The sequence below is a fragment of the Pan troglodytes genome, chromosome 2 (genome assembly GCF_028858775.2).
Source record: "Pan troglodytes isolate AG18354 chromosome 2, NHGRI_mPanTro3-v2.0_pri, whole genome shotgun sequence".
Classification (NCBI taxonomy): domain Eukaryota; kingdom Metazoa; phylum Chordata; class Mammalia; order Primates; family Hominidae; genus Pan; species Pan troglodytes.
The window spans coordinates 144870321-144883224 of record NC_086015.1 but is presented as its reverse complement, the minus strand read 5'-3'; the positions used below and the strand labels follow the sequence as shown (position 1 = coordinate 144883224).

The 12904-nt window shown below is 46.5% G+C and overlaps 1 protein-coding gene across 3 annotated transcripts in view; it reads right to left on the bottom strand.

Moving 5' to 3' along the window:
* Positions 1 to 11611, bottom strand: part of LOC746676 (uncharacterized) — a 72210-nt gene extending 60599 nt beyond the window's left edge. For 2 of the 3 annotated variants that reach the window (XM_054682311.2, XM_016942083.4), the window contains exons 1-4: positions 11529 to 11611; positions 10640 to 10740; positions 8644 to 8872; positions 5217 to 5369 (exon numbers count right to left, since the gene is read on the bottom strand). In XM_054682311.2, the coding sequence (XP_054538286.1) occupies positions 5217 to 5369; positions 8644 to 8823 (333 nt within the window). In that variant the 5' untranslated portion in view covers positions 8824 to 8872; positions 10640 to 10740; positions 11529 to 11611. The remainder of the gene's footprint in view (positions 1 to 5216; positions 5370 to 8643; positions 8873 to 10639; positions 10741 to 11528) is intronic. The other variant, XM_016942082.4, reaches the window with a different exon arrangement.
* Between the last annotated feature and the right edge of the window lie 1293 nt (positions 11612 to 12904).

Here is a 12904-nt window from a genome sequence, read left to right as displayed (position 1 = left end):
GGCCTGGTGGTGACAAAATCTCTCAGCATTTGCTTGTCTGTAAAGGATTTTATTTCTCCTTCACTTATGAAGCTTAGTTTGGCTGGACATGAAATTCTGGGTTGAAAATTCTTTCCTTATCACAGGGACAAAAAACCAAACACTGCATGTTCTCACTCATAGGTGGGAATTGAACAATGAGAACACTTGGACACAGGAAGGGGAACATCACACACCGGGGCCTGTTGTGGGGTTGAGGGAGCGGGGAGGGATAGCATTAGGAGATATACCTAATGTAAATGATGAGTTAATGGGTGCAGCACACCAACATGGTACATGTATACATATGTAACAAACCTGCACATTGTGCACATGTACCCTAGAACTTAAAGTACAAAAAAAAAAAAAAAGAATGTTGAGTATTGGCCCCCACTCTCTTCTGGCTTGTAGAGTTTCTGCCAAGAGATCCACTGTCAGTCTGATGGGCTTCCCTTTGTGGGTAACCTGACCTTTCTCTCTGGCTGTCCTTAACATTTTTTCCTTCATTTCAACTTTGGTGAATCTGACAATTATGTGTCTTGGAGTTGCTCTTCTTGAGGAGTATCTTTGTGGCGTTCTCTGTATTTCCTGAATTTGAATGTTGGCCTGCCTTGCTAGGTTGAGGAAGTTCTCCTGGGTAATATCTTGAAGAGTGTTTTCCAACTTGGTTCCATTCTCCCCGTCACTTTCAGGTACACCAATCAGACATAGATTTGGTCTTTTCACATAGTCCTATATTTCTTAGAGGCTTTGTTCATTTCTTTTTACTCGTTTTTCTCTGAACTTCTCGCTTCATTTCATTTATTTGATCTTCAATCACTGATACCCTTTCTTCCAGTTGATCAAATCGGCTACTGAAGCTTGTGCATGTGTCACGTAGTTCTTGTGCCATGGTTTTCATCTCCATCTGGTCATTTAAGGTCTCTACACTGTTTATTCTAGTTAGCCATTTGTCTAATCTTTTTTCAAGGTTTTTAGCTTCTTTGCGATGGGTTCGAACATCCTCCTTTAGCTCGGAGAAGTTTGTTATTACCGATCGTCTGAAGCCTTCTTCTCTCAACTCGTCAAAGTCATTCTCCATCCAGCTTCGTTCTGTTGCTAGTGAGGAGCTGCATTCCTTTGGAGGAGAAGAGGTGCTCTGATTTTTAGAATTTTCAGCTTTTCTGCTCCGGTTTCTCCCCATCTTTGTGGTTTTATCTACCTTTGGTCTTTGATGATGGTGACATACAGATGGGGTTTTGGTGTGGATGTCCTTTCTGTTTGTTGGTTTTCCTTCTAACAGTCAGGACCCTCAGCTGCAGGTCTGTTGAAGTTTGCTGGAGGTCCACTACAGACCCTGTTTGCCTGGGTATCAGCAGCGGAGGCTGCAGAACAGCAAATATTGCTGAACAGCAAATGTTGCTGTCTGTTTGTTCCTCTGGAAGCTTTGTCTCAGAGGGGTACCAGGCCGTATGAGGTGTCAGTTGGTCCCTACTGGGAGGTGCCTCCCAGTTAGGCTACTCAGGGGTCAGGGACCCACTTGAGGAGGCAGTCTGTCTGTTCTCAGATCTCAAACTCTGTGCTGGGAGAGCCACTACTCTCTTCAAAGCTGTCAGACAGGGACGTTTAAGTCTGCAGAAGTTTCTGCTGCCTTTTGTTCAGCTATGCCCTGCTGCCAGAGGTGAAGTCTACAGAGGCAGGCAGGCCTCCTTGAGCTGCGGTTGGCTCCACCCAGTTCGAGCTTCCCGGTTGCTTTGTTTACCTACTCAAGCCTCAGCAGTGGCGGATGCCCCTCCCCCAGCCTCATTGCCACCTTGCAGTTGGATCTCAGACTGCTGTGCTAGCAATGAGCAAGGTTCTGAGGGCATGGGACCGTCCGAGCCAGGTGCAGGATATAATCTCCTGGTGTGCCGTTTGCTAAGACCATTGGAAAAGTGCAGTATTAGGGTGGGAGTGACCTGATTTTCCAGGTGCTGTCTGTCACGGCTTCCCTTGGTTAGGAAAGGGGATTCCCTGACCCCTTGCACTTCCCGGGTGAGGCGATGCCTCGCCCTGCTTTGGCTCATGCTCTGTGGGCTGCACCCACTGTCCTGCACCCACTGTCTGACAAGCCCCAGTGAGATGAACCCGGTGCCTCAGTTGGAAATGCAGAAATCACCCATCTTTTTTGTCGCTCACCCTGGGAACTGTAGACTGGAGCTGTTCCTATTTGGCCATCTTGGAGCCCCCTTAAGTTCTATAAGAAAGCCATTTTCATGGCTCTTTGATTCTTCCTGCACCTCCAACCTTCTATCTGGGATCATTTTTCTTTGAAGAATGTGCTTTAGTATGTCTTTTAGGGAAGATCTGCTTGTGACAAATTCTTCCAGTTTCTGTTGGTCTGACAATGTCTTTGTTTCACTTCCATTTTTGAAAACTATTTTTGTTGGGCGTAGAATTCTTAGTTGGCATTTTCCCTCCAGCATTTTGAAGATATTCTATTGGTAACTGACTTCCATTGTTTCTGTTGAAAAGTCAGATACCAGTTTTATTGCAGCTCCTTTGAAGGTAATGTGTGATTTCACTGACTAATTTTAATATTTTCTCTTTCTCTTTGGTCTTTAATAGTGTTATTATGATGTTTCTAAATTTTCTTTGTGTTTAACCTTCTTGGGATTAATAACTCTATTTGAATTTGTGGTTTATGTCTTTCATCAGTTTAGTTAAGTATTGCTTTTGTCCCATTCTCATTCTCCTCTCCTTCTAGGACTTCAATTACACATATGTTGATTATCTCACTTATCTACTATGTCTCTCTCTTTTTTTTTTTTTTTTTTTTTGAGACAAGGTCTTGCTCTGTTGTCCAGGTTGGAGTGCAATGGTGTGGTCATGGCTCACTGTAGCCTCCACCTCCTGAGCTTAAGCAATCTTCCTGTCTCTGTTTCCTGAGTAGCTGGGACTACAGGTATGTGCCACCACATCTGGCTCATTAAATTTTTTGTTTGTTTGTTTTGTTTTTTAGAGAGGAGGTCCTGTTATGTTGCTCAGGCAGGTCTCAAACTCATGGCCTCAAGTGTTACTCCCACTTTGGCCTCCCAAAATGCTGGAATTACAGGTACAAGCCACAGTGACCAGCTTATCTACTTATGTCTCTTACCTTTTCTTCTGACTTTTCTTTCTTTTGTTATTTCATGCTTCATTCTTTCTTCATATTTTCTTCTGATCTGTCCTTATTTTACTAATTATCTCTCTACATCTATCAAAATTGCTGTTAAACCCATTTATTAAGATTTTAGGGTGGGCGTGGTGGTTCATGACTGTAACCCCAGCACTTTGGGAGGCCATGGCAGATGGATCACCTGAGGTCAGGAGTTCGAGACCAGCCTAGCCAAAATGGCAAAACCCTGTCTCTACTAAAAATCCAAAAGTTAGCCGGGCTTGGTGGCACATGCCTGTGGTCCCATCTACTGGGGAGGCCGAGGCAGGGGAATCGCCTGAACCTGGAAGGTGGAGGGTGCAATGAGCCAAGATCATGCCACTGCACTCCAGCCTGGGCAATGGAGTGAAACTCTGTCTCAAAAACAAACAAACAAAACCCCACAAACTTGTTTACAGGTATAATTTGTAATTTGAGGCATAAGACATTATAATTGTCTTTCAGGGGGTATTTTCATATGCTTCTGGACCCATGAGGGCACCAGCAGTCCAGGCTCCTTCAATCTAATTTCGGGACTTGAGATTATCAGAAATCAATCTATAGTCCCTTGAGGACCTGTCTACCTGCAGTTTGGCTTTGTTCCTAGGCTGTGGCCCTTCATGGTCTCAAATCAAAGCACAAGAAAGTCTATTAGGGCTTCCCCAGAAAGTCAGTGTCTCCTAGCACTGGAAAGATTGTCAAAAGCTCTGTTAAGTTTCTCAGCTTCTCAGCTGCCTTCTAACAAATCAAATGCTTGTAGAGATAATTGCCTCTGTGATGTTCTCCTCCCTGGGTCTCCTCCCATCCTCTCTTGGATTCGTTGCCTAATATGTATGTACGTATGTATGTATGTGTGTGTGTGTGTGTGTGTTGGTGTGTGTGTCTTCAGTGAAAGGGTTGGTGTGAATTATCTGATTTGCCCTTTTCAGAAGTAAAGTCCTATATATGACTTCTCACTAGTAATAATAGAATTTGTTTTTTTTTTTTTAAATAGTTAATCTGCCAGGTGCTGAGGTGGGTGGATCACCTGAGGTTGGGAGTTTGAGACGAGCCTGGCCAACATAGTGAAACTCTGTCTCTACTAAAAATACAAAAATTGGCTGGACATGGTGGCTCATGCCTGTAATCCCAGCACTTTGGGAGGCCGAGTGGTGGGTGGATCACCTGAGGTCAGAAGTTCGAGACGAGCCTGGCCAACATGGCGAAACCCCGTCCCTACTAAAAACACAAAAATTAGCCAGGCATGGTGGCACACGCCTGTAGTCCCAGCTACCTGGGAGGCTGCAGCAGGACAATCGCTTGAATCTGGGAGGCAGAGGTTGCAGTAAGCCGAGATCACACCACTGCACTCCAACCTGGGTGACAAAGCAAGGCTCCATCTCAAAAAAAAAAAAAAAAAAAAAAAACCACAACAAAAATTAGCCAAGTGTGGTGGTGGGTGCCTGTAATCCCAGGTACTGGGGAGGCTAAGGCAGGAGAATTGCTTGAACCTGGGAGGCGGAGGTTGCAGTGAGGTGAGATCATGCCACTGCACTTCAGCCTGGGCAACAGAGTGAGACTCTGTCTCAAAAAAAAAAAAAAAAAGTTAATCTATAATTATATATCCAGCCAAACTATCTTTCAAGAATGAAGGTTATGTATTATATGGTAGCAGTCGAAATTTATAAACATGGAGAAATCTTGACAACATAATGAGAGTAAAAGAGTGAGTCACAAAATCATACACACAGTGTAATTCCATTTTTGCAAATAAACACATGCATGCATATGTAATAATATATTTGTTAATATCTGCAAATTTTGTGCCTTTAAAAAAATATATTATATTTGGGTCATGGATCCATGGATGTCAGTTCTAATATTTTCTCCATTTTTATGTTTGAAATATTTAACTTAAAATATAGTGTTGGTTTTTGTTTTGTTTTAGAGAAAACCTTGTAGCGTATCAGTCAGTAACCACATGAACTACAGCTGGAACACATGATATAATATGCTTATATTCAATTTTAAGGTTTGAAGAAATATTTTTAAAACCATAACTCACAAGTCTGGCAATCTCTGGGTTGCTCAGTTGAAGGCCCCAGATGCAGATGTCTTTCGCCAGTGTGTAATGCTCATCTTGAATGGTCATGAGCAAAGGTTCCAAGGAAACTGGTAGGATTCTTGGTGGGGAGTCATCGGGTCTTACAAGCATAAACTGGAGTGTAAGAAAAAAACAGCATCACAGTGGATGTCATAAAGAGAAGTCTATGTGGAAAAGTAATACTCTTATTAGACAACAACATTAGAAGAATATTTAAAATAGTATTAACTTTGGGCCGGGCACGGTGGCTCATGCCTGTAATCCCAGCACTTTGGGTGGCCCAGGTGGGCGGATCACCTGAGGTCAGGAGTTCAAGACCAGCCTGACCAACATGATGAAAAATTAGCCTGGCATGGTGGCGCACACCTGTAGTCCCAGCTACTCAGGAGGCTGAGGCAAGAGAATTGCTTGAACCTGGGAGGAGGAGGTTCCAGTAAGCCAAGACATGCAACGGCACTCCAGCCTGGGTGACAGAGCAAGACTCTGTCTCAAAAAAAAAAAAAAAAGTAGTATTAACTTTGGATCAAGTGTGCATTGAGGTGGTAATTAAAGACAAACTTATAAAGTTCCAGCCATGTACAAAGCTCCACGAAAAGTCCTATAGGGCAGAGATTTTTCTAGCAGGTTACCCAGTGTTATTGGGTCAGAAAATCAATCTAATTAGTTGCAACCAGCCCTTCCTTCCCTCCTTCCTTCCTTCCTTCCTTCCTCCCTCCCTTCCTTCCTTTCTACTCTCCGTCCTCCCTTCCTTCCTCCCTTCCTCCCTCCCTCCCTTCCTCCCTCCCTTCCTCACTCCCTCTCCTTTCCTTCCTTCCTTCCTTCCTTCCTTGCCTCCTTCCTTCATTGCCTCCTTCCTTGCTTCCTTCTTCCCTCCCCCTCCTTTCCTTCCTTCCTTCTTCCTTCTTTCCTTCCTTCCTTCCTCCCTCCCTTCCTCCCTCCCTCTCCTTTCCTTCCTTACTTCCTCCCTCCCTCCCCTCCTTTCCTTCCTTCCTTCTTCCTTCTTTCCTTCCTTCCTTCCTCCCTCCCTTCCTCCCTCCCTCTCCTTTCCTTCCTTACTTCCTCCCTCCCTCCCCTCCTTTCCTTCCTTCCTTCTTCCTTCTTTCCTTCCTTCCTTGCCCCCTCCTCTCCCCTCTCCTTCCTTCCTTCCTTCCTCTCTTCCTTCCTTCCTTCCTTTCTTCCTACAGAGTCTCACTCTGTCACCCAGACTGGAGTACAGTGGGGTGATCATAGCTCACTGCAGCCTCCAGCTCCCAGGCTCAAGCTCCTACCTCAGCCTCCCAAGTAGCTGGGACTACAGGTGGGTGACACCACACTTGGCTAATTTTTTAATTTTTTGTAGAGACGAGTCTCACCATGTTGCCCAGGCTGGTCTCAAACTCCTGGCCTCAAGCAACCCACCCACCTCAGCCTCCCAAAGTTCTGGGACTATAGACATGAGCCACCACACCCAGCCTCTTTTTTCTTCTTTAACAAAATAGAAAAGAAGGGAAATTGTCTGAGTGCCTCTTATGGAGTAAAAATAATAATGATTATCTCATGAGACTTTTATTTTAATAATATTCAGAATCATAATGGAGACCCTACCCAAGCAACCCACACAATATAAACAGCCTTTATGGTGGTACTGATGCATGCTGATACCTACACATGGGGTCATGATGTTAATTGTATTTATGACAGTGATTGCAGTGAAATAAATAATTGAATATTGCTGAAGGGACTGGTTTGAACAAGTTACGATTAGCCCTTATAATTAAGTAGCAGAGGTTGATTATAAGAACTGGAGTTTTAAAAAAATGACTTAGGAACAATTTTACCACAAAAGGGCTGGTTCTGGGAAGGTCCTCCATTGGGATGAGCGGGGAGACATGGCAGGGACCCCAGCAAAGGCACTGTGAAAGTAAAGATTAGAGAGACTGGGAAAGGCGGATGAGGGATGGCAGAGTGGAAGAGGTGCTGGGTGGAAGGAGGCTTGGGGGAAGGAAAGGAGAGAGGGAGCCCCAGTTGGGGAGCTGGAAGTTCAGAGTACAAAGGGAAGAGTTGGGGCCTGGCCCAGATGTGTTTGGGGTGCCAGGCTCCCCCATCTGATCTGTCAGGTGCCCACTTCCCAAGTTACCCATTTCATCTCAATGCTGACCTCTCCTCTCCTCTTTCCCCCTCACATCCAAGCCCTAGATTTAATCTTAGAAAAGATACGACATCAGAATATTTTCTGAAACCCAGTGCTTTTGGAGTCAGAATTCTGATTGCTGGTCTCACTCCAAGTGAGCCGGCCTCAGGAGGGGAGGCATGGGCGAGACCAGGTCTGACCTCACGGCAGGGACGCATTGGCAGCCAAGAGAAGGAGGCCCTCACTTGGAGGGGTCAGTGGGGGTGACTGGAGTGCCGGGAGCAGAGGTCCTGCGGTGATGACCAAAGTGCTGACTTTCAAGCTGGGCCTTCCAGATGTGGAGGAGGGGCCGGTGGCCCTTCCAGGGAAGTGGTGTGAGAACAGGCCCTCTGGAAGGGATGGGAGGGGCAGCCATGTAGGTCAAAGGGGGAATGGAGGAGAAGGGCTGAGCAGGCAAGCCAGGCTTTGCACTCCACTCAGTCAGGAATGCAGAGTGGATGACACAGCCAGCTCTGGGCTTGCAAGCGAAACCACCTTTGCAAAAATTATAACTGAGAAAATTATGGCAGTGAAAGAAACCTGACCTAACCAACTCCTTCTTGCTTTTAACCTTCAAACTGTCCTTGCGCATTCCTGGGCACAGGCCAGAATAACTTGGGGAGGAACTTAGTTTATGTTAATAGATTAACTTCGAAACAAAGACAATAACAACCCTTTCCCAAAACAAATCCCCTTCTTGACTAGGGACTAGACTGTCTTTGCAGGACTAACAAATTAGCCACAAGATTAGAAATTATGGTTTAGGAGTCACTGTTGTAAAACCTGAGATCAGTGCTTGAGACAGTTTGCAGACCCTGTGTTCCAAAGCACCAGCTGGTGCCACTCAGATGGATAAGATGGCTCATCTGGTCTTGTGGACCCTACCCAGGAACTGACTCAGTGCAAGAGGACAGCTTCAACTCCCTATGATTTCATCTTCAACCCGACAAACCAGCATTCCCCACCTTGTGACCCCCTACCCACCAAATTACCCTTAAAAACCTCAATCCTGAATTTTTGGAGAGTTTGATTTGAGTAATAACTTCATCTTTTACATGGCGTGGCTGGCCTGGTGTCAATCAAACTCTTTTTTACTACAGTGCTGTGGTCTTTATTTGTGCGGTGGGCAGAAAGAACCCCTTGGGAGGTTACACAAGGACCAAGGACCCATGTGGCTTGGGAGTAAACCCTAGCCAGTTCATTTCAGAGAAGAATAAGAAAACAAGACCATACACTCACCTTCCTGAGCACCTGGTCACTGTCAATGCTGCTTTTCAGGTCACTTTTGATGGCTGGACACACGGACGTCTGAGACTGTGCACAGTGTTTCTCATATGTTTTCAGAAACTTTTGAAGAATCAAAACGATGGGCAGGGGTGCCCCTTTAGATTTTTGTTTCCCTTCATTTGCTCTTGGCATTGTTTTATAGCGTTAGATTTCACTTGGATTCTGAAAACAGTAACTTGCCCTGAAACCCAACATACAGGTGTCTTTTTAAGGAGCAGAACATGCTTCCTCCACTAAAAATATTAGGAAAATATTGCTGCATACCCTTCTCTAAAAATCTTGAAGTGCTTCATTTATCTTAAAATGGGACTAAGGAGTCAAAACGGAGACCATTGAAAGGAATTGTTCAATTTCCAATTTCCCTATTCATGGGTCCATATTCTTCAAAATAGGGGCAATGCCCACTGGAACTTAGTTATAAAGGAATGCAATTAACATTAATACTGGTTACTAAAAATTACCAAGAACATACTGATTTTTAAATGGCATAGTTCCCTTTACAGACACAATTCTTGCCAGACAGTAATATATCATAGTGGTTAAGAATGTAGATTTGGAGATGACTGGGTCTGGACTTTAGTCTTGTCTCTACCACTTGACCCACTGGGTAGCCTTAGATAAATTATGAAGCCTCTTCAAGTTTCCATTTCCCCATCTGTAAAATGGATTATGGGCCAGAGTGATGTTTTTGAAATGTAAATCAGGTCATATGACTCTTCTACTTAAATCTCTCCAATGGCTTCCCACTACATTTATCTTTACTGAATTTATCACATGCATATTCTACCAGTTACTGAGAGAGTGAATGTGAATTCATTTATCCTTGCTATTAATTCTGCCAACATTTGTTTTATATATTTTAAAGCTATGTTATTAGGTGTCTATACATGTAGAACTGATAAATCTTCCTGAGGAGTCTACTCTTTTGTTATTATGTAATATTCCTGTTTATCTCTAGTAATGCTTTGCACTTTCAAGCCATGGTTCCCATACTACACTGAGGCGCTTTGGGGCACTGCCACAGATTTACAGGGCACTGTAGGATAATTTAAAATTTCAAGAGAAAGCCAGTAACATCTGTTAGATGTCATGTGAATTACTAGCTGGAAGTATTTTACAATTTCAAATTAGATCACACTTGTATTCGTATCCTATTTTTACATAGCAAATGACCCCATCATGGGTGAAAAGCATTCTGGAAAGGGGAATGAACCCAGTGGAATGTAGAGACATTCAGATACTAGGGTAAGGGAAAAATCACAATATCATAGTTCTGCTTGGGACTTTACAGATTGTCTAATCCAGGATGTTGAATGCTAAAAACAGAAAAGCACTAGGCAAACCAGGATCACTGTTAACTCTAGCAGTCCTCCTCCACTCACGGCCATCTCCCAGGTGTCCTCTCAGAAGTCTGTACTCCAGTCTGCTGCCACAGAGCAACTAGACTTGGCAGCTACAGAAAACTGTTTATTGGGCAAGGTCAACCTTTTTTTGGTGCAGTGGTGCAATCACAGCTCACTGTAACCTTGATCTTCTGGGCTCAAGGAAGGAAAAGAAGGGACTTACTTCAGCTGAAAACAGAACTGGGTCTCCTGACTCCCAGGACTGTTTCAGGCACAAAGACATGGGCCATAAGAGCACGCAGAGAATGGCCGGGCACGGTAGCCCCAGTCTCTACTAAAAATACAAAAAATTAGCTGGGCATGGTGGCATGCGCCTGTAATCCCAGCTACTCCGGAGCCTGAGGCAGGAGAATCGCTTGGACCTGGGAGGCGGAGGTTGCAGTGAGCAGAGATGGCGCCACTGCACTCCAGACTGGGCGACAGAGCAAGATTCCTTCTCAAAAAAAAAAAAAAAAAAAAAAAAAAAAAAAAAAAAAAAAAGCACCCAGAGAAATTGTGACACCCCCACTGCAGGCCAAGAGGAGTGCCCTCTGAATGAAACCCACCTCAATGGCAGCTTGATCTCAGACTTCCAGTCTCCAGAACTGTAAGAAAATTCTGTGGTTTAAACCACCCGGTCTATGGTATTTCGTCATGGCAGCCCAAGCTAAGACAGGTAGTATACAGTATTACTGCTCACATTATGGATTATTCCTCACCAGCATTTAAAGTATTTACAGATGCACAAACTACCCACATAGATTCTGCAAATGCTCTAATAAGACACTTTTGAATCTTGAGTTTTTCACTTAATGTTTTATCACGAGAATTTATGTCATTTTTATATACAGTAAATGCTCAGGTTAGCAAATATCTAGGTACTTCAAAGCTAGCATTGATTGAATCATTAATGAATATTTATTGAAGGTCTAAGGTATATGTGTCCCGCCCTGTGCTAGGTTTTACTTGTCTTTTCTGAAAGTGACTCTCCCTCCCCAGTGTCCTGGAGACAGTGTGGGGACAGCGTGGGTGCCGGAGGAGGGGCTGAGAGTGGAGGTGGCCGGACCCTGCCCTCTGTCCCGAGGGGATGCGGAGGGCCCCCCTCTGGGTCCCTTGCCCGCCCAGCTTGGACAGCTCCTGGTCCATCTCGGAGTCCCAGGGGAGATGGAGAGGGCCTGCAAGGAGGGGCTGCTTTGCGCTCCCTCTCCAAGGCTCCCGTCCTTTAATATATTTCCCTAGAGAATCCTAGCTGCTCACCCTGAGGCCGGGAAAAGCCCAGCTGCGTGCACTCTTCCCCGCCCCCGCCCTGGGGCTGTGCGGGTGGATAGGGGAGAGAGTAGGGGGTTGCGGGCACCATGGTCTCCAGGGAGCCTCGCTCCTGGGATCAAGCATTTCTGCTGGAGCTGGGGCAACCTCCTCCGGCCCCTGCCCGCCCCGCCGGGCGCCCGCACTCACTCGCTCTCACTCTCCCTGCGTCCCGGGCCGGCTGCCCGCGTGGCGTCCGGCGCCCTGGAGACGGCGGCGAGGGGCGGAGGCTGGAGGGACTGTGGCCACCCAGTGCGCCGGCGCGGGGGAGACAGCGGGAGCCGGAGGAGGAGGCAGGTGGCGGCGGGAAGCAGTGTCAGGACTGGTCGGAGCTCGGGCTCGGGCTCGGGCTCGGGCTCGGGCTTGGATTTGGAGAAACTGAGAAATCCTGGTGTCCTCGCTGCAGGTCAAACTTGTCGCAGCCAACGTCGCTGCGAGGGACGCTGCCTGGCAGGCAACAGGGGAAGTTGAGGAAGGCGAACCGGCGTCCCTGTTCATCAGTGGGGAATCTTGGGGAGACAGAGGCCTCCGAAGCGTGGACGCTCCAGCCTGTTGCCGCCGCTCCCAAGGCTGCCGTGGACCAGCCCTGGAGCCGCTAACATGATTTCCCAGGGAGCCGCGTCCCCGCATCGCCCAGCAGGAGCTGCAGGCGACAGGGACGCTCTCGCCGTCCCGCCCAGTCCTCTCCTGACCACTAGAAGGGCTTCATGGAGCGGCTGCTTCCCCCTCCCAATCCCAGGAGAAAAGGGGCCCAGGGATAAAGGCAGAGGCTCAGGGACTATACAGGAGTTTTTCTGGGGAATGTTAAGGAGAAAGGTGCAAAACAGCTGAAGCTTTCAGGACTGGATGGGGAGGAAAAAGGATTTTAAGAAGCTTTACTGGCCGGGCGCGGTGGCTCACGTTTGTAATCCCAGCACTTTGGGAGGCCGAGGAGGGCAGATCACCTGAGGTCAGGAGTTCCAGACTAGCCTGGCCAACATAGTGAAACCCTGTCTCTACTAAAAATACAAAAATTAGCTGGGCGTGGTGGCGGGCACCTGTAATCCCAGCTGCTCGGAAGGATGAGGTAGGAGAATCGTTTGAACCTCAGGCAGAGGTTGTAGTGAGCCAAGATCGCGCCACTTGCTTCAGGCAGTAGTCTGGGGGCGTAGAAAGGAAGGCTTGGGAGGATGTGGTGGGCAGAATAGAATCCCCCAAAGATATGCATGCTGTAATCCTGGGAACTTATGGATATGTTACCTTATATGGCAAAAGCGACTTTCCACAGGATTAAAGTTATGGACATCGAAGCAGGGTGCAGGTTGGAGTGAATGGTTATCCTTGATTACCCAGGTGGGCCCTGTCTAATCACAGGAGTCTGAGAACGTGACATTGAGAACCTTTCAGGTTAGCTCAGAGAGAGATAAGGAAGATCAGAGAGAGAGAGAGAGAGTTGCAATGAGCAGGATTTTGCGACCTGTTGAAGCCTTTAATGGGGGAGGTAAGGAGACTTAAGCCAAGGAAGGTGGGCAGCCTCTAGAAGCTGG